The sequence below is a fragment of the Bactrocera dorsalis genome, chromosome 5, assembly GCF_023373825.1.
Source record: "Bactrocera dorsalis isolate Fly_Bdor chromosome 5, ASM2337382v1, whole genome shotgun sequence".
NCBI classification, from domain to species: Eukaryota; Metazoa; Arthropoda; class Insecta; order Diptera; family Tephritidae; genus Bactrocera; species Bactrocera dorsalis.
The window spans coordinates 1,300,268-1,322,675 of NC_064307.1; the positions used below are offsets into that span (position 1 = coordinate 1,300,268).

Here is a 22,408-nt window from a genome sequence, read left to right on the forward strand (position 1 = left end):
AACACTTTTGCATCATTTTCAACCATCCCCTGGCCGTAATTCCTTTGGAAACATAACATTTCAAGTAAATCTCAGCTGCCAAGCACATTAATCCACATATGGAAATCAAACTTTACATGAACATAAAAAAGATTGTATCAGAATATTAAAAAAAAATGAGTTTGTTACGTTTTTTTTAAATGGAACAGCCCAGATCAAATTTTATCAAATGATATCTCTCAATAAAAAACTGGATGTTACTAATTTTCTTTGATCTATGATATTATAGACTACTTTTGCTGACTCGAACTGTATTTTCGAATGATTCCAATAGTCAAATGTACATATCGTCACCTGAAATGCAAAATAACGTAACATTTTCAGAAATTTACAGTGGCATGAATGAAACACGAAATAAAATCGAACATGAGTGAAACAAAATATTAATATTGGTTAAGACTGGTTTACATATGACCGCAGAACCAGAAAATGTTGAACATATGTAATATTATGTATATAATTTGAAGTAGTGAAGCGTAATCAATAAGACACTCAATTTCGATTTTTTTGATGATACGTTATTTTGCATTTCAGGTGACGATATATATTCTTGATTACTCAAGATGGACAACATATATAAAATTAGAACAAATAAGGTAAAATTATTCAAATTAAAAACATAACCTAACCTAAAATTCATTAAATATTTTCAAGTGATTTAAAAAAGATAACAGCTATATTTATATCTTTAAGTGAATTAAGAGAGTCAAATTAAAGACTCTTTTGCTCTAACTAAAAGCACAATGTAAACAGGGATGTAGCTAGCGGTACATATACAAGTGTAATTCTGCACTCAATTATGAGTTTATTTTCGATTGTGATTGTGCGTCCGCGAACATTCCTTCTTGCACAGGAGGATTAATAATTAAAAAAAAAAAATAAAAACTTCAAATCTTGTTTTGCTTTGTAAATTACCCGTCTTGGTTAACAAAAGGTTGCAATGTTTGCGGATTGATTAGCACGCTGCCCTTGGGCACACTTGAAATGTCGGTGACGGCCCACACCAGACCACGCCTGGGCAGCGGCACGCCTTCCTCCATGGATGGCGTCGGCGTTGGCGTCAACGCAGCGTCAGCGCAATGCGCCGGCATAACGCCAGCACCACACAATAGCGTCGGTTGCAGATGCAGGTGTGGCGGCATATGGTGAACTGGTGACTGCAGATGACACACGGTCATTCTGTCCGTTGTCAATATGTACGGCTCCGTCGCGGCTTGATCCTCACTACAATAACCATTTGGTGAAGGTGTTACCGAATCGGAATACAACGATTGTGTTTGAGTTTTATAACTAAGATTGTTGTTGTGGCAGTTGTTGGTATAGTTGCAATATATCATATAATATAATACAATAATAATAGTGGTAATAATAATAATCATAATAATGTAGTAAAGAAGTTTAAATATTTAGTTGAATTTCAGTACTATAAAGTATGGAGCTTAGAAGCTTTTCAATTGGATCTTTTCCTATTAGCGAAACTTTAACTCCATACGGCGCGTGGAGTAAACTTACCCGCTGCTGGATGGTGACAAACGCCATGGCGTATTTGTGCTGCCAGCCGAATCCTGCTTCGAGAAGCAACGCGCGCTACCGCCGCCATTTTTGCCCGAGTTCGCCGAGTCACCGCGCATCATGGGTGGGCCACCACCTTGTGACGAGCCACCACCGTAGTTATTGTAGTTGTGTGATTTGGGAACTGCGCCGCCACCGGAACGACCATCACGTGACTCGTTTGACTGCCGAGAAATCAAAGAAAGGTTAGTTGAAAGTAATACCTTAGTCGAAAAGTTGCTTTATTTTACATTTTGCATTTTCATCATCTTGCCATTGGGGCGAGGCCGATGTTGTTGCTGCTGCTGTTGTTGTTGTTCCACCGACTGCGTCCAGCTGACATTCATGTAGCCATCGTCCATGCCGTCGCCGTTGTCATTTTGACTGCGATTGAAAATGCGACTGCGCGCGCGCTCATAGTCCTCCTCGCGTTCTTCAAAGCTCTTGGCTTTGCGGTCGAGCATGCTGCCGCGATCCGGACACAAGTAGCTACTCTGACGCGCCTCATCGAAACTGTGCGTGTCGCGCTTCAGTATTGACTTGCGTGTGTCGTCGCGATGATCGCGCACCAGCGACTTGAAGCGTATCTGCAAGTGAGTGAGAATAATGATAATAACAGAATATAACGGTATTGTTTGCTAGACTTACCTCTGGTATGCGCGTGTTCTTGGTGGCTGCCACAATAACGCACTGTTGCGTTTCGGTGTCGACATTGTGTTCCATGCCGAAGAAGGCCGCTGTGCGATGTATCAACATGCGATTGTATGATGAAGCCGGTGGGAAGCGCAACTCACCGCGACTGTGAAAAGATATTACAATTGTTTTCAATATAATAAGTGATAAGAAGTGATTTGGTTTTGGCTCACCTTTTTTCCAACACGAATTCGGTTAGGTCTTTCTCCACTTTCAGCAGGAAATGCCGATCCTTTGGATGCTTATTGAGCGTCTCTTTGAAGAAACTGAACAAATCGGTGCCACCATGATCTGTGAATTGCTCGCTCGAGTTCTCTGAGTTGTTGAAAACTAAAAATTATGAATAGATTAAATTGATTAAATACATTCCCATTACGCACCTCTTGATATGAATCCCGATGTATTGTTGCTAATCGAGTTGCCACCGTCAACGCTGCCCGACGAGGAGCCACCAATATTCTTCAAACGCGGCTTATTGCCTTTCGAATTGGAATTGGTGCGGTGCTTCTTGCCGCCGCCACCACCTCCTCCGCCACTGCCACCGCCACCCTGTCGCTCATAATGTTGCTGCTGCTGTTGTTGTGCTTCGTCATCGAGCATATTCGACATGCTGCTATTCTGACTATCGTTGCGTGGGCAGCGATTTTCCTTGTCGTAGGCGATCTGGTGATGCGACTGCTGTGGGTTGTCGTTGGTGTTTAGCTGATAGTTCATGCCGGAATTGTGTAGCGTTGTGCCAGCACCGCCGCCACCACTGCTGCCACCGCCACGCGCCGCGCTCTCGCCTACGCTGAGCGCTTGATGCAGTGCGTTGCTTGCATTGTATTGCTGATGTTTGTTGTTGCTGTTGTTATTATTGTTTGTGGCTGCACCCTTGGTTGAATCATAGTTGGTCGCGCTACCGCCGCCGGTGCTGCCGTTGCTGTTTGCAATTTTTCTGCCATTATTGTTGTTATATTCCAGTTTGTTGTTGCCATCGGTTACACCGTTGCTATTATTGCTATTGTTGTTGCTGTTGTTATTATTGCTGTTTCTTTGGCCAGCGCCTCCACCGCCGCCACCACCTTTAGTCGACTTCGGCGGTGTCAGTTTGGGGAACTCAGCTTCATTGCAGAGCGCAACGTTCGGTTGTTGTTGCTGCTGTTGCTGCTGACTATGCTGGCTGGTCACTATGACGGCAGGCGCTTCGATGATCGGCGAATTGCCACGCGCCACATTTGATTGTGCATGCAATTTGTTGTTATTGTTGTTGTTATTATTATTGCTGCCATTGCTGTTATTATTGTGTGCATTCTCATTGCCATCCATATGCTGTTGCTGCTGCGCCTGATGATGATGCTGCTGCTGCTGGTAATTGTTAGAGGATTGACCATTCGGTGACACCTGTCCGTGCTCGGCACGAGGTGTTGGAGTGCGTGGCGGCGATGTGGCCTCACGCATGGCGTGGCTGCGCGTCAAATGCTTGCCCTTCATGTTACCCTGTAACAAGTAAACAAATAGGAGTTGAACAGTACAATTTTTTGAGGTTAGAGCCATAAAAGAACTTTTCAGAAAATTGGCAAATCTGATTTTAGTGTTAGTGTCTTAAATTTTAAAATCTGGAAATATGATTTTTGAATCTTTTTTTTGCTTCGAGTATTCAAAAATTGCAACTCTTAAAGAACTTTAAAACATTTAAGGCTCGATAAAGCCTGAAGCGTCGATAGAAGCGGTTGTCAGTGAAATAATTTGTTAATAATCATCATAAATTTGGTATCTACTAATAATTATCATCGGATCAAAATTGACCCGGTCTGGTTTATTAGCGTAGATTGGTGAATTGATCGTGTGTAATTTGAACTTCATGAGAAAAAAATTTTCAACGAGTTTGGTAATAATTTTATATTCCCAATTGAATCACGATTAGGGAATTGCGGAAAATGCTGCAGAAGTATTTGGGAGTCTACTGTATGGTGAAGTCTTCGAAAATTTGCCTAATGCAAATCGTTCATCCACTCACATCTGATTATGAAGATAACATCAAAAAAGTTAAAGAAAAAATGCTAAAAAGTGGTTTGATATCACAGAGATATTAAGGCATGTTAACATATCTTATAGATCAATGCATTTTTTTAATGTTTTGGGTAGGAAGCTGACGCTTCTACATTCATCGAACGCATGGCGAAACTGTTTACCGAAAGGCGCCAAAAAAAAGGTCATCCCATCCGAGGCTAATACAAGTTACAAAGAGCATCTTGTGCTTGCATTGCGTCAGGTACTCGTATTAAAATTGATAATAAAGATTTGCTAAAAGGATTGAAAATATGTGTCCGGGTCAAATTTGATCATACTCGAATTTCAAAATCAAAGATCAAAATTTCAAGTGTTTCTCCCGTCGGTTTGATGAGAAAAAATCTTCAGTACCGAAGCATTGTTAAACATATTTTTACCAATACCAAACCATCTCTCGCACTATCTCCCTACTAACCCCAACAACTCACACTTGTTAAGTCTTTCTTGAACATTTAAAAACTACTCAGCCCAACGTTACAAACCTGTGTTGCAAATCCCAAATAAAATCGCCATTAAACTAGCTAAACGCTCATAAAAGTAATATTGTGGTAAAAAGATTTTAATTTTGGTAGTTCAAATATTTTTCGCTGGGGAGATGAGACACACGCACACACACTAACTCTTAAGTGCGAAGTTACAATACGACCTTGAACAACGATAAAGCAAAGCACTAGCAAATTGAAAGCCAAATGACTCCACATAGCGAAAATCAAAAACAAGCTTCACGACCTCCCGAAGGCCTTTTTATTTTAATTCACAAAAAACAACAACCAAAATCATGCAGCGGCTTTTATTATGCGTTGGTAAGAGGCTTGCGTGTAATTGCTAATGCACATACACCGACATATAGATATGTATTGTATGTGGTAATAATTATGTGCGGGTAGCGGGTAGCAGCACATTAACCCATTTCCGTCCCAAGCCATGACTAGCCTGACCGTCTGCCCTTGTGGCTGCGACGACTACTCGCCAGGCGACCTGTTTACGCGTGGGCAGCACAGTGTTTTAATATATATGTGTATGTGTGTGTTAACTGGCGCTTTGTTTGCGCGCAAATGTTTACGCGAAATTCCTGGAAATCTGTGGTGTCGTGCACTGGGACACATTTGCTTGCTGACGTCAAATGACTTTTGACATTATAAATGCCGCATTTCACCATTGTGCAGCAAAGCACGCACATACATACATATATGCAAATGTACATATGTATTAGCTGTACATTTATATAGTTTGGTTGTTAGTGTTTATATTGTTAAGTTACTCATGAGTATTAATAATACTTAGTGATGACATCATGAACCGCCATTAGTTGACTAAGCCAACCTTTTGGAATTAAACTTCGATTTTCGACCATTTTGTGATAGTTTGCCTTAACAAGTAAAATATTTGATTATATAACTAGAGAATTATATTGTATATGTGTCATCAATCAATAAAGGTTGTCCTAAAGTCAGCCGAACATTTACTTTAGGTATGTGAATTAATAGGATAATTAAACTTAAATTTTGCCTACACTTAGGCGCCAAGTCAAATTATATGCTTACAGCTCGCATATTACCAAAGGCAGATACTTTGAAAGGTTAAAATATCGAATCGAGTTGAAGAATACTATGTAAAATTCATAAAATAAAAATGATTACACAGGCGAAAGTCTTTGGACTGACGAAATATCTCCCCACAAACTTATTTATGCAGAGAGTATTAAAATACTGTGGGTCTTTCTTCCATCTCGTCACGGTCTCCGAATTTTTCTAGGCAGGTACAATCTTTTAAAGAAGTGTACAGCTGCTGGCGTATGTCGATTCTGGCCAAGACGAAATATCTACTGTCACCAAACAAACAATCATTGCGACTTGGCTTCTACGTCTCTATTGAAGGTCTTAACTTCGAAGTTGTAGATAATTTCGTCTATCTTGGAACCATTATTAACTTCATCAACTATATCAGCCTCGACTATTGCCAACCGGTGTTGCTTCAAAATGAGTAGGCAATTGAGAAGTAAAGTCCTCTCTCGACGAACAAAAACAAAGCTCTATAAGTCACTCATTATTCCCGTCCTGTTATATGGTGCAGAGGCATGGACGATGACATCTGATGAGTCGACGTTACGAATTTTCGAGAGAAAGGTTCTACGCAAGATTTTTGGTGCTATGAGTAAAATCGGTAGTCCACTGACTCAATAGTCGTCTATATTGCTAGTTAATACAATAGGCGGTTAGCAGGGTTTTAACCAGTATTTTTCGGGATTTATATTAAATTATTACCTCGTACAAGGTTAAAAAACAAGAAAGAGAATTACGGTACTTTATTTGATCGATTGGGTGTCTAGACCAGTGTTTGACCAAAGACTTCTGAACTTTGTACGTTTGGCTAATATCTAAACTTTTGCTCAAATTTACTGCCGTACGACATTTCTTTAAAATTTTTTTCAATTCCCTGTTCTTCTAAATGATAATTTTGCATTCAAAACTTTCAATACACAAAAAAAGAACAGAATTACTATGCTTCCAGTTCAAAACTATTTATTCTCGCTCGAAAAAAACCTTAAAATTGGAGAAAGAAATAAATTTGCATTAAATAGAATGTTCGATTAGCCAGCAATCATATGATGGTTCGAGTAACTCTTTAACATTTGCGTGTGATTTGGCGATTCAAATGCTAAGTACATATATTAGCCACAATAATTCAGTTGGCTTTGAACTTGAATCATCACCAAATAACACCAGCTCAACTGTTCTATTGCACCTGTGCCCTTTGGCGGAATTGCGCCAAGGCGTTCAAGTGGGCGTGTAAGGTGTAGACTTAATGTGCCAAACAATAGGTGGCATAGCACACTCACATATTCGATAAACGAAAGAAACCACACACATACATACATACATATTTGTATACATGTAAATGCGGCAGTTGGAACCTCAATCGGGTCTTAGGCACTAGTGTATGCATGCGCGCATGTGTGTGTGTTTGATTTCTGCAATCAACAAACATGCAATAAACCACTCAAATACACCTAAAGCGATGTGTTTGTTGTTGTTGTTTACTACCTAACTGATGTGGCACATGCCTGTCGTGCTGTTCGGTTCGATTTCCTTTGCTCTTCTTTTGTATTTTTCACACTTTAATTGTGTTTTGCATGCGCCTAGGCACCTGTGTATATGTATGTATACATATATGCACATACGTATATATTTTATATACCAATGCTCATATACTATATACTCTAGTGTTGCTCAAGTAATGACGTAGGCGCACCAATATAATGCTTATAGAAGCTTTCGCTGAGGATCTGACACTTTCTCGAGTGTTGTTGACAAAAATTATTTACTCAGCAACTATCGAGGCAATCGTTCACTCGGTTACTAATGCCAAGTAGGCGAATAATATTTATCTGCATTGAAGAACTTGAGGTAGGACATATAGTATACTCACACATACATATGAAATTATAAATGCATTACCGGTTAAGTTTTTAATTTTTAACATAATTTCAAATTAATTATAAATTTTTCGCGACGATATTTGCATCTAGGATGTCAGTAAAAATGGTTGAGAGCTTAAAAACTATTCTTTTACCAAATGGAAATATTGAAATCAGAATTTTGAATGAATTTTTTATTTAAAATTAAAAGCTGGAGTTTTCTTTTTTCTTATCAACATTAACTGATGATCAAGACGTCATTAAAATAAAGGAATTGGTTGAGAATCGATGATCAGCAGTCAGAGATCTTACTGGCATCGTTAGAAAGGTCAGTAAAAACTAGTTTGAAAGATCATTCGGGCTTAAGAAAAGTTAGAGCACGCTCTGGTTCCAAAATGACTAAAAATCGCGTTAATGTCTGTGAAACAATGATTTCCGATTGCCAGGATGTCATGAATCGTATAATTACTGGCGATGAGTTTTGGATATATGTTTATGACCAGGAAACAGACGAACAATCAGCTGAATATCGTGGCAAAGGTGAACCGAAGCCGAAAAAACCATGTCAAAGCAAGTCAAAAATTAAAACTATGTTGACAGTTTTCTTCGATTATCGAGGTGTGACGAGTTCCAAATTCCTTCAGACGGTCAAACTGTGAAGAAGGAATCCTATTGAGTGTTATGCGTTTATTATTATACTCGTATATTATTATAGGCCGACAGCTCTTGGTTTTTGCACCACGATAATGCACCGTTGCTTACTAAAGTGATTCTTTGTGAGTTTTTCACCAAATTTTCGGCCAGTATACTCGACTGATTTGGCTTAGTGTAAATTCTGGCTATTCAGCAAACTCAAACGACCGCTCCGGGGAAACCGTTTTGAGACTTTAAACGTGAATCGCTACACACATTGAAGTATATTCCAAAAATAGACTTTAACAAGATTGCAAAAAACGATGGCACGAGGGTATTGGGGCCAAGTGGGATTACTCTGAAGGGAATAACATAGATTTTGAAGAATAAATTAAGAATTTTAAAATTATGAACAAAGTCTTAATATTGTTTGCTCATAGTCGTATGCAGGTATTAAAAACAATGAGAAATCTTAAAAAACGTGGCCTACATTTAGGATTAAATAAGCAAACTTGCACACCAAACTTTTCTATACTAAATTAAATCTAATTAGGCGCCTAAGGCCCGATTAGTCACAAGGAATATTACGGCAATGGAAATTATTGATGGTTGTTAAGACAAAGATACCAATAGGAATGACGTAATTTTGACAGCTCGTGCCGGACATGTTTGCTTTTATGCTTTGTCAAATTGTGTCAGTGTGTTCAGTAGAAAACATTGACGAATTTTGTAATGTAATGTATGGAAAAGAAAAAAGTTACATTGAGTTTAAATAAGTTTACCATATCTTGTTAATCCATATGGACAGTAAAGTCTATTACTGTTGTTGAAAAGTGGCTGCAGGCTATCCTTTGAGCACAACCCAGTCAAAAGAACCTAACAATTTTGAAATGCCTAACATTGACGATTTAGTCTGAGAGTAGCGACAAAAGAATCAAATGTCCCTTCTTCATTGTTCATACTAAAAGATAGTTGGCGTAAAGGTAAGGTAGCTACACGCAACTTATTTAACATCTACAAGGATGGCCGCAATAATGTAGACAGAGTGCCTTTCGAAGCAAGGCAGCAGTAAAGCCTGTCGTCAGAGCTAGCGACTTCACTTCCACTGGCTGCCACAAAGGCATCGAGGGTAATGAGATAGAGGACCTGGACGCCATATTTGAGTATTGCCGTGTTCGAAAAAATATATTTTGAGGAAAATATTCATATCATGTTTAATATAAAATATATTTATAAAAATATTTAAAATTGAGACAATTTAAATTGGGCTGATTGAAAATGTGCCTGGCTTTTAATACTTTCGGTGGTATGAATCTACGTTATTTGATTTTATTACGGTCACCAATTTCGCTAATAAGACGAAATAACACATTTTGAAATCAAAACGTACAGTCCACAAACGTAGTTAATAAAACTCTTGGAAATCAATTTTAAAGCAATTAGGACCCTGGATATTACGAAGAAATAATAATTGAAACTCAACTGTCACTCCCTCTTGTGTAAATCCGTTTAATTGCCAAGTTGTAACGAAATAATATCAATAATTAAACAAATATCGTAAATATATTTACAGTGACCTGATTTCAGAGGAAACTTCCGGCGGAAAAAACGTGATACAGACTTTGTTAACGAAGTGAAATCAACTCGTTTTCAGTACAGCATCGTCACTAACGGATATGCCGCGCAGTAGCTATTGTAGGCTCTTGTTGACTGTCATGCACACACACAAACACAGATATTAACACATATACAAGCGCACACAAGCACAACGATGACTGCCTTACAATTTCGACAAATGGCAGTCATGGCTAAGGGTGTGCTCGCATATGCTCGTGCTTTGCAGCTGTGGCTGCTGCTGCTGCTCTTGCTGCCGAGAGTGGAAAAATCAATAAATCGACCTTGAGCGTTTTTCGAACTTGCAAATCTAGTAGTAAAGAGGAAATCATATGCGAATACGGCGAATGTAAACCAGCCTACACACACCAACAAATATACTTTGATGTGTAGTATGTGCAAGCTTTGTGCGCATCTTCTTTATGGCCAACATTGTTGTTGCACTTTTTTCGGTATACTAAGTATGGATAAACAAGCGACACAGGTACCGCACATGCCACATAAAATAACGGTTCTCTAAGCGTAAAGTGACTTCCAGAGTTGAGTAAAGTTTGGCCGGAGTGAAAAACAATTTGTTGCTGTCACTTTGGTGGAGCCGCTGGATATGTGTCAGAGGAGCGCCGGAAAAAGAAAGGAGTAACAACATAAAACAAACAACAACAGGCAGCAGGGAGCTGAGGGGCGGCGGAAGTTTAGTGCGACTTCGGTATTTATGCAGATTATCAATGTGATTTCTATGCAAACTTGTGCTCCTTCAGCGCTTAGCTGTTTGCGCTAGTTTTTAAACCTTGAACTTTAAACGCTAAGCAAAGGAATATGGCGCAATTACTTTGCAACAACCAACACAAACACACACAACAATTACAAATGCATGGGAGTTTATTATTCAAACGCAGGGCAAATGCCAACCACGAGTGGTATTATTTCCGTGAAAATGTTCGAATGACATGAAATTAATTCCAAGAAGTGATTGTTTGCAGTGCGGAAGTTCTCATATACATATAGATATACCGTTAGCGTTTAACGGTATGCACAAATGTTTTTGTGTGTGTCTGCATGAATGATTAAATTATTATTACTCTATTACAAAGGTTATGGCAAATTGTTTCCAACGAAATGTCAATAATGTAAAATATTGGACTATTAGAGTGTTGTTGTTCAGATTTACTATTTGGAAATATTACGATAAGTGTAATTAATATCATGTGTTTAGATTTTGTGCATTAATTAGTTTCGGCTTAAATTACAATTCGACGAACTTCACGCGCGCAGATAGAGTTATTCAAATAATGCTTATTTTTTATATTTTAACTATTGCTGGGGACTGCATAAACGCGAACTAGTCCGTTAGTTTTTGAGATATCGCTGTGAAATTTTGTACATATTTTTTCCTCCCCAGCGAGCAACTCATTTGTGGAAACCGCTAATATCGGACGTCTATAGCTTGTAGCTGCCACACAAACTAATCGATCTAAATCAAGGTCTTGTAAGAAAAACGGTTTTATTTGTTAAGATATCCTTAAGAAATTTGGCATGAATTATTATGCGATGCAGTGCTACATTCTCCAAACAAATTGTTCAGATTGGATCACGACAGAATATAGCTGACATACAAACTGACCGATCCAAATCAAGTCATTGTATGGAAAACGCTTTTATTTGACAAGTTGTCTTTTGGAAACTTCGCAGAGTTTATTGTCCGTGCGGTGCTGCAACCTTCTCATAAACTGATAATATGTGATTACTATAGCATATTATTTTTGCATACATACTCAAGATATATAAATTTTTATACCCTTTTATATTATAAAAAACTTGCGACCACTATTATAGCTTCGATGCAGCTGAAGTTTACATTTTTCTCTTTTCTTTACAACTTTACATTTTTATAATAAAATTTTAACAAGAGACTGCTTTCATGTAAATTCATGAATTTCATATATTGTTAGTTATTAAAATAACCTGTAATTTAGCCTAAATGTAGGCTATTTTTTTATTAGCATTCGAGTTTATAGAAATAAATATTTCCTACATTTAGGCCACATTACAGGAGAAATAGAAAGTCGAAAGGCTTTATTTCAATAAAAAGTCATTTACATATTTCAAATGAAACATAATAATTTATTTTAAGCTATAAATGACTGGTGTCGAAGTACACAATAAATTTATGTAAGTGGCAGTAATGGTATGTATGGTTATGACTTTAATAATATTATTACATGACTGATAGATATGGTAAATCTTGGAGTATGGGCAGCATATTAGTAAAAGGGGAAATAAAAGTTAATGTCCATATACCTGTATTTATGTATAGTATATACAATAATATGACTAAATAAGTGACTAAATTGAATTTGCTTTTCAAAGGATATTCATCAACTATGCACATATGACAAATATCAAAGGCTACACTACAATAAATACATGCTATTTATGATGAATTATTAAACAGCGCTTGCAAAAGCTACCAATAAATATATTACAATAATTACTGATTATAAATTGATTGATTATTAATAGGAAAGAATGGAATACCATTCGCTTATGTGTTTAGTACACGCTGCCTATATTAACAATAAACACACACAAATGCAACCGATTAAAACCTATGTATAAAGCCAACACATTTCGAATGCGAAAATTTCATTTCTCTCAACAAGTCTCAATCGATAATTCAGCATTGTAGAGAGGATTACAGCAAAAACTTCACATGTGCTTTTAATAAGAGAATGAACAAAAAAGCTTAAACAAACAAGCAAAAAATGTAATATATTTTTGTAATATTACCGCAAGAAAGATATGTATGTATGTAAGTATATCGCAAGTAACAATAGGTACAACACAGCGTATACGCAACATAACTTCGATCAATGCTCAGTGATGCTGCTGCGAGACTTATTTACCGCTGCTTGTTGCTATAGGCTGAACGACTTTCGAGTATGTGCTGTATATGTGTGATGCTGTGCATATACACATACATATATGCTGGCAGGCATATATACTTGTGAAGGACATAATATATTCCAAGCACTTCTATGCTCCGTTGACCTGACCTACTTTTAAGACGACTCCTATAGCCGATTTTGCCGTTGAAAGGCAACAACAACCGCATTGCCAATGGCGAAAATTCGTGTTTAACTTTTAGTTCATATAATTAGGCAAACCAACACATACATATTCTTATGTAGATACATATAGCAATATATAGGTGCCTGTATGCATTCATAGAAAGCAGCTTACTCCCTCATTTCCTTTAATTATATGCAATTTTGTTTAACCTCTTTCACATTTCAAGCTACTTAAGCCATCGAGTGCATGCTTGAATATTGGATTTTGGATTTTAATTCGCTTTCTGATTTCATTACGCCCCTAAGAAGTTACAAGTGCCTTTTTTCACAAGACACCCTCATTCCAATATCTAGGAATTTTGCTACTTTCATGCAGAGTTTTGAGGATGCATGGAACACAATTATGTATTTATAATAATCGTAGTACTTTTCGGTACACACATCAGTTAGTGTGAATTTTTGAAGGACCAAAACCATAGAAAAAAATGAGACAATGCGGGTCAACACTTCATCAAAAGGAAGCTTCGGAAAGAAGAAAAGGTGGAAAGAATGATTACTAAAATGTTATAAAAAAGAAAGGAACGAAAAGAATTGAACATATAATTCAACTCCCCAAAATAAAGGGAATAGGGTTGGTTGCAATATATGAACATAAGTGTATGCTACTGTATGCTAAGGTGAGAAGCTGTAGTTTTTTGGCACCACACTAGAGATACTGATGCATTTTTCCACCGAAGGTGGCACAACAAAAGAAGAGTAAAAAAGATCTGCGAAGCGATGCAACTGCAAAATAATTTTGGAGTTCGCAAATATGTTAGAGCTAGATGAAGAACACACATATCCCTCATCAACAAATCTACATACCTAAAACAGCTTCGGAAAAAGAAGAAGAATTGCTATGGATACTAGCGCAAATATAATAGCTGCTAGGTCAGGTTAGGTTAGTTGTAGTGACCGGCTGTTACGCCATACTTAGACTTTAGTATATAAGGTACACGTCATATAGGACGTCAATGCCTTTTGCGAATTTTAAGAGAGATATCAAGTTTTGATACTTCATCTATCCCCTTAAACTGCGAAGCCCCTAGATATCTAAGACAACTTCTAGATAAGGTTGAACAGAAGCAGTGGCAGAAGGTGTTCCAGCGTCTTCCTCATTTCTATTTCCATGCAATTTCTTCATGTATCGTCATTAGTAAAGCCCATCCGACTCGGATGTGATGCCAGCACGGCAATAAGGCTTTCACCCTGATCCATCTACCTGTCATTTCGTTAAACGGAATTCCTTTGTGGCCAGGAACTCAGTATAACGCAGCTATGTGAGCTCATTGCCTTTATGTTTTTTCTGCGTTATTAGCTATTTTAGCTTCCTAGCCACAAAAACTTTCGTTTGGATGACACTGCAGTATTCCGTAAGTTTGAAATGTTGCCTGAGATTCACTTGTGAGGTATAAAATCCAGCGTCCACCTTTTTTCCAAGTAAACCCCTGTTTATCGTGCTTCGCCTGGGGACTCTTGTACAGAATGAACATAACATTGCCGATATTGCAGCCGATTTTGGTGGAGAGCTTTTTATTGAAATTTAAATTGGTGGTAGGTTGAGTAACCTTTCCAGTACAGTCTTTGGAATAGTTCATAGCGGCCCCGTTATTCAGTGAACAACGCTGTATTTGCTCCAACGATTTTTTGTATGAAATTTTTCTGACAGCGGTTCACCATACCAGCTATAACAGCATGTAGACCCAAGCATCTTCCTTCATGCAAAGAGTGGCCTTTTCACTATCCCTTTTACATCGAGTTTCCAAATCATTTTGCTATCTAAAATTATGGTATACTCCCTTAATTGCCCCTAGGCAACCGGACACATAACATTACAGCTATTGACCTATCACTAATATATATGTATATATCTAAATTTGAGTTAAACAGTTTTGTGAATCAAACATATACTCACTCTGCGGTTATTGCCAAAACTATTTTGTCGACCCAGAGACTCTTCAGTGCTGTACTCTTTTTGAGTTTGTGATGATGATGATAGACTTGGAATATTTGTAGCGACTGCTACTTGCGATTTTGTGGAACTCATAATCACAGTTCATTTATTTAAATTCTGCAAGAAACGACAAAATTGGAAATTACAATATTTCAAACATTGAAATTGCAAAAATAAAAATAAAATAAACAAACAAAATTTGCGCTTATATCCGAATAATAATAAACATTGGAAATTACCTCAGGATAAATTATTGAATTGCTACGACTATTAAACGCATTTGACTGTTCGATATTGTTTGTGGCAATAAAAAGGAATTTTTACGTATTTTACTGTGCAACACCGTCACACCCATTGTTCTGTGTACGCTTTGCAGTTGTTGCTATTTTGAACTTAGAGGATTTGGATTTAAGCTTTTTTACGTATGTACCTCACTTTCGCCTTGCTTTTAACGTACACGGATTTGTGGAAATTCTCTGGAGTTTAAAATCATTTTTCGCAATTAGTTGGCAGTGCAGCGGTCAGAAGTATTTTTGTTTTTGTACACAAAAGATTTGACAGAATGATTTTTTTCTTAGAGATTTAGTTTGTGCTTTCGGGGATTGGATTGTGGTTTTATGGTTGTTTTTACGCTTTTTGTTTTTTTTGTGTGGGTTTTTTGGTCTTTTAACTCACTGGAGTTGCTCCAAAATCACATTTTTCACAAAAGCATATTCGAAAGTTTAGCGAATTCCAAAAATGAACACAAGTCGAAAACTACTTTTCTATACAGGAATTTGGAAATCGGTTTTCGTTCTTCACGGAGTAACCAATTAGTAAAAAAGTTACCGTTAAAGTCTAGTAAGTAACTGCTACACTAAATATATATGTATACATATTTTTTTTCTTTTTGTTTTGGGTAATACTTTCGTCTGTGCTTTTTTGTTTTAAATTTTTTATATTCTTTTTGTGCTTAGGGTTGGGGAAAAATCTTATCACAATAGCGCATCACTACAAATTACAACAAATACATTTACGTATACAAGTTTTCGGCGTTGTAATTTCACTTTATTAAAGCTTGTTGTTGTATTATAGATTTATTCACACTATTTTTTTTAACTTTCACATTTAATTTGGCTTCCTTTATGCAGTTCTCTTATTGTACATGCACCGACACACTTTCATTTTTGGCTTTGACAGAAGGTCCCTTATGCAATCTGGAATTTCACAATGAGTAAACCATATATTTTACCGTTAACCAATAACTTAAAGTTTTTTATATTGCGTACATTTGCCGTAAAACAACAACAGCAAATGAGCTGGGCTGACAGGTTGGCCATTAAACAGCGCAACAACAATTAAATCTCGCTTTCAATTCGTTGTTGCGTTCAAATCGCCACTAAAATCAAATTAATGAGCTGTTTTCACTAAACTCGCGCAGGGAAATGAGAGAATATAAAAATTTAATTCAAACGCGTCCAACGTAAACATTCGCCGACGCCGAAGTGTCTATTGTAATTAAGCGTGCGCTGGCGAGTTGAAGGGCAGCAAGCGCGGAGCGCTTCGGGCCACATGCCAGTCATTACAGGTGGAACAGTTCTCCATGATTTTTGTTTATTTCTTCCTTAACAACGATTAACGGTGTTTTCTCTGGCGTGTGTGGTCTGGCATTCAAAAAACACACACATACCCAGGAATATTGATATCGAGCACGCAGCGGCCGGTTGTGGTCGTGATTTCCACGAAATCGCAAAGTGCCGCGCAAACATGCAACCAAATCGATACTTGTTGTAAGTAAATAAATTTGAAACTTGTGCACATAAACCAAAAGTTCCGAGTGCCTTAAGTTGTGTGCGTCTTTTGTTGATATGTGGGTGAACGTGAGGCATAAATAAATTTGAATACTTCCGTCGGCAATAAACAAAACGAAATTGAAGGAAATGGAAATCAGTGAGTGAGTGTTTTTGTGTAGGGTGTGTTGAAACAGCATATTAAATTAAAATATTTGATTATATGGATTGCATTACTTTATTCGTAATTATTTAACGGAGTTTGCATTTTTCATTAAAAATAAATATAGTTTAAAAAAAAGAAAAAACGTTAACTTCGGTTGCACCGACGCTAAATACCCTTCACAGGTGCATTTTTGTTAGTAACTATCTGTTCAGTTTGTATGGCAGCTATATGCTATAGTTAACCGATCTAAACAATTTCTTCGGAGATTACATTGTTGCCTTAGAAAATAATCTGTACCAAATTTCGTGAATATATCTTGTCAAGTGCGAAAGTTTTCCATACAAGCCCTAAACTCCGATCGCTCAGTTTGTATGGTAGCTATATGTTATAGTGGTCCGATATCGGCCGTTCCGACAAATGAGCAGCTTCTTGAAGAGAAAATGACGTTTGCAAAATTTCAAAACGATATCTTAAAAACTGAGGGACTAGTTCGTATATATACAGACAGACAAACGGACGTGGCTAAATCGACTCAGCTCAACATACTGATCATTTATACATTGTAGGGTCTCCGACGCTTCCTTCTGGGTGTTACAAACATCGAGACAAACTTAATGGAGTTCTGATTTCTTCAAAATCTTGCACACGGAAAAACTATGTAACTTTTATTATTCTTGTATTTCTTTTAAGATTTTGTTTATATTCACTTTAATGAAATTCTGATTGTAATTTTGTTTATTAAATTGTATAAAAAATAGATTAAAAAAATATTAACTTTGATTGCATCTTTCACTAATCGCCAATTATAACCAATGAGTCAACCAACCAATCTCAATATATTCCGGGTACTCATTCCATCCACTGTATTTATAAGGTCTTTACTTTACACGGATTATTTAGGCAACGGACATACATATGTAATTAGGTAGTGTGAGCTGCATTAATTCTCTACTTTATTCCCTTCACACATTAAAGTGGTTTCCCAATATTTGTGCAATTGAGTGTGTGACCAAATTATGGATTTCTTAGAAATAGATAATATATAAAAATGCTTAAAAATATTAGTAACAAATGCCTTCTAAACCGTACTATTACATATGGAATAACAATCTAGGCATCAAAGAAACATTTTTTGATATTTTGTATGAACATATGTATGTATATAAAAGTGTATGTAATGTATGGCCCACTTATCAAAGCTATAAAAGACGATTGTTGTTAATAGTTCAATAATTTGGTCAAACCATTCATTCAATATTAATGAAAACGCTACATTTCACATTTCTGTGGCATTGAGTGAGATGTCCAACAACAACAGTGACAACAATGAATACGCGTGCGAAATAAACGAACGCCAAAACGTGCCAATTCACGGGGAAATACCCATAAACACCTGAGTATGCCAAAGAAAGGTACATTAGTACATACAAACATACACGTACATATGTATGTATGTATATTAAGTCCCGCTAAAAGTTTTCGAATTTGTGTGTGCGAATGTGATTGTAAATTCTACCTATGAATTGATAGAAGCTAAATTGTATTTACACGAACAACAACAAGTCATACATACATATTTTCAGGTAAGTGTATTTATTTACACAGTATCGGTAAATAAATAAGTGCATATGTATGTACATATACGTTATACTACACGCTTGCCTTTGTGGTGCCACCAATTTAGTATAAAAGCCACACACACACATCCATATGTTGCATACATTAGATGATTTACAAAAGCAAAATATACAACACAAGCCAACTTATTGGCAATATAAACAACAAAAGCAACAACATTACAAATAACAAACCGACGACACTGATCAGCAACAACAGCTGCAAGCAAGCGGAAATAGTGAGAGCAACGAGCAATGGATGCTTCGGGCTATATTCGAAACACGCACACATGCATACATGAAAACATTTTCCACAAGCACACATACATACATATGTATATATGTATATGTACATACACTCACACATAAACTACCGAAAGCGTACGTTTTAGGTCGATAGCCAACAGCGTCAGCGGCAAAATAAAAAAAGGTGAAGTTCGAGAAATTTGGGCCAAAATGTTGTACACGAGAGTGGCGACACTCTTTGTTGCTGTCGATGTTGTTGTTTTGGGCGCACGACGAAAAATAGCAAAATTTACAGAAGAGCTTGCGTATTGCGGGTTTCGCTGAAGAGCGCCAAAGATAGTGTGTGTGTGTGTGTTTACGAAAGCACGACAAGAAATTGGAATAGAAAAATGGAAATATGAAACAATGTGGAAGCTAAATATACTTATGTTGAAGTGTACATACATATGTATGTATTTATGTGTATACAATTCACATCATACAATATATAATTCATTTATACGTAATTTATTAACTTTAATGCTGTACGCCGACACACATACCTGAAGGATTAGTAATATCTTTCGAAAGAACAGAGAAGCATTTTTTGAATGCGGATATGAATTACAGAAATTTAAAAAAACCCTGCTGGGATTTGTTGTACGTTTTTATTCACCTCGTAACTTCCTTAAACCAATTTCGATTTGTCTTAAAGCTATCAAGAGATCATTAAGGAAACCACCGAAGACTTTTTGAAATTTAATCTCGCTAGATGCCGCTTTGACGAAAAAAGAGATTAGATCTGATCGAAATTGACCCGGACTGGTACATTTTTAATGCACGCGCAAACCTAATTGATAATTTCTTTTTCTATTTTTTTTTTTGTAAGAAAAAAATGTATGTTCGTGTGAAGTTCGAGCTCCATACTTGTATATGGTAATAATTAGTGTTCCTTAAAACAAAAATTGAAAAAAAAAACGAGTTTGTTTGAAAGTTTATGTTTCCAATGGAATCACGGCTACGGAGTCGTTGGAAATGTTTTGGGAATCATACCCTATAACGAACACAAGCATTTTAGTAGCACAATACATTCAGGGAAGGTCGTAAAGTCATTTAAAAATAAAAAGTTAAAGAAATAATGCTTGAAAAACGTCGTTTTGCCATCAGAGAGATAACAGAGGATCTGCTTGACGATTGAGGACCCTGCTTTTATGAGACGCGAGTGTTTATGAATGTACCGTTAAATCTATCTGACTATCTAACGAATGGCGAAATGAGACGAATCCGATGAAACATTCGCTGAAGGTAATGAAAGTCGTCTCAGGTGTTGGCAGGTTTGTGTGAGCTAAAGAAGCTATTTTGAAGGCCTATTAAAATTTGTATTAAATTTAATTTTTTGTCACTCCGGAGAAAATATTTGATCAGATGGCGGGGATGCTTCGCTAATATGTAAAAAATAAGCTAGTAACAATTTAATCAATAGATATAATCCCTTATTCAGAACAATACTAAGAATTTGCTGGATGTATAAATATTGGGATATTTTTATTTATACAACTGGGATATTAGAAACTTTGCTTCAAAGATCTACGATCACAGCCAATCTTTTAACTAAATGCCCAATTTTGAGAACTTACCGAAAAAAAGTAAAAATAAAAAATAGTTTATGAGTTCCGAAATAACATAAAAACGTCAAGTTCAACTTTATCATTCGCTTTAGTTTTGAGGAAATAATTTCCAAAATATTCAATTACCTCTATGCTCCCCTAGTTTTGTCATCCTAAATAAAACAAATTTGATTTACTCTAAATGTGCTAGTGAATACCCTTGACAAAAGCACAAGTTTACCACTGAGACGATAATATTCGCATGAAATATTCAAATATTATTTCATTTGCACGACACTCATTTTAACCCCTACATTTATGAACTTGGTATGCAACAAAATATTTTCTACTACTGCGGAAAGTCTTGCAGTGAGTTGTTCAGAAGTAGCATATCCGCACGTACACACGCACACACTCGTACGCTTTTATGCGCGTATACGCATTTTTACAGCTGGTGGTTGCTGCTCGCTTGTCTGGCCTGCCTCATGCGAAAAATGCTTACGCCAAAAAAATTCAATCGTTGGCAGTGGGGCACTTCGTCATATCGACACACATTCTCACACATATGCAACGTGTAGATAACAGTGTGCTTGCGTGTGTGTTCGCGCCCCTACCACCGTGCTTTTGTTAGTCTTCTTTGTGACTCGGAAAATTCTCTACAACGTCATTATCAATTCACTTTACGAGCACATTTCGTAGCGTGTGGAGAGTTCTACAACGCACCCTTCGCAAGACGTCGGTATGTGTGAGTATGTGAGAATACACGCAGCACAGAGTAATTTTTGTTGACATAATGATTGCCATACCTCGCTGATACAACTGAGCATATGAGAAAGTGAATGGCAGTTACTAAACTCCTTAGCACTAAGAAAATCAAAGTAAACACTTGTACTACGATCTGCATATCTGCATATACTATATTTTGCGATTAATGAAACCTGCATTTGAGTGTATCGCCTAAAAATTTGCATGCAATAGCAACAACAAAGGTATATTAGGAAATTAATTTCAAGAGACTCGTGACTTAAGCGTGTTGTTTCTTCGATTCACCGAACTGAAACAATAAAAACTAGGCAATATAACGGATTTAAAAAATTTCTGTAATATATATAATAATATCCAATTTATTTTGAACTCACTTAGAACAATTTACCTCAAAAAAGACAAGAACCTCAACCTCCGGTTAATAGTACCAATATTTGATGGTGTTTCTGATATATGGTATGTATGTAGGTGTTCTCGTATATATTCGTATTGTCACCATAAGTAGGTTTTAGGTGAAGACTGATTTAGGTACGGATACCCATTACTTCACTTCACCCCAACCTATGGTGAGCATTTACCAAATTCTGCCTTCGAAAAGTGAAAAAGGAATAGAACGTAACAAAAATAAAAGAAAAAATAATTCAAGGATGTTTAAATTTTCAAGAATAAACACTTTTAATCTCGATTTCTAGCAAAACTACGAATTTAATGGTACAACTTGTGTTTTGTTACTTTCTCCACATAACCTCAATATTTATGTGGGCATTTAAATAACCACGTTTTGGTTTTGTATTTTTTCTTTTACAAAAACAAAAAAAATGTTACAAACACACCGTTTTTTTATTTGAAATATTCTTTTTTTTTTAAATAGAAAATTCTCATGTCATAATATCTATTCTCTCCTCTTCTCTTTATCACTCTGTATAAAGTTGATGGGCTTTTTCTTCGTTGACGTCTCTACTGTTTGATAGTATAAAATATTATTATGGTAAGTTGTCTCAGGATCACTAAACGATTATTTTACATTTGTACAGATTAAACTACCTGCTGGTTGACAAGTCAGAAATTACTGACACCGCGGCAAAAATCTCGCTGTGTTACTAAGATTTAGACAATTGAATCCATTGAAAAAAAATAAAGGTAAAATTACTAATTATGTTTTAAAGTTCCCTATTTGTTCAAAGACTATACATTTCCAT

General features: G+C 36.6%; 1 protein-coding gene across 10 annotated transcripts in view; it reads right to left on the bottom strand.

The window, feature by feature from the left end:
* Positions 1 to 22,408, bottom strand: part of LOC105232719 (protein encore) — a 64,865-nt gene that overhangs the window by 12,095 nt on the left and 30,362 nt on the right. For 3 of the 10 annotated variants that reach the window (XM_029553055.2, XM_011214517.4, XM_029553057.2), the window contains 8 exons: positions 15,301 to 16,257; positions 15,023 to 15,178; positions 2,664 to 3,762; positions 2,457 to 2,613; positions 2,239 to 2,389; positions 1,842 to 2,177; positions 1,552 to 1,775; positions 955 to 1,329 (listed from right to left, as the gene is read on the bottom strand). In XM_029553055.2, the coding sequence (XP_029408915.2) occupies positions 955 to 1,329; positions 1,552 to 1,775; positions 1,842 to 2,177; positions 2,239 to 2,389; positions 2,457 to 2,613; positions 2,664 to 3,762; positions 15,023 to 15,154 (2,474 nt within the window). In that variant the 5' untranslated portion in view covers positions 15,155 to 15,178; positions 15,301 to 16,257. Of the gene's footprint in view, positions 1 to 954; positions 1,330 to 1,551; positions 1,776 to 1,841; positions 2,178 to 2,238; positions 2,390 to 2,456; positions 2,614 to 2,663; positions 3,763 to 15,022; positions 15,179 to 15,300; positions 16,258 to 22,408 lie in introns of those variants that run through there. The other 7 variants (XM_049458981.1, XM_011214515.4, XM_011214518.4 and 4 more) reach the window with 5 other exon arrangements.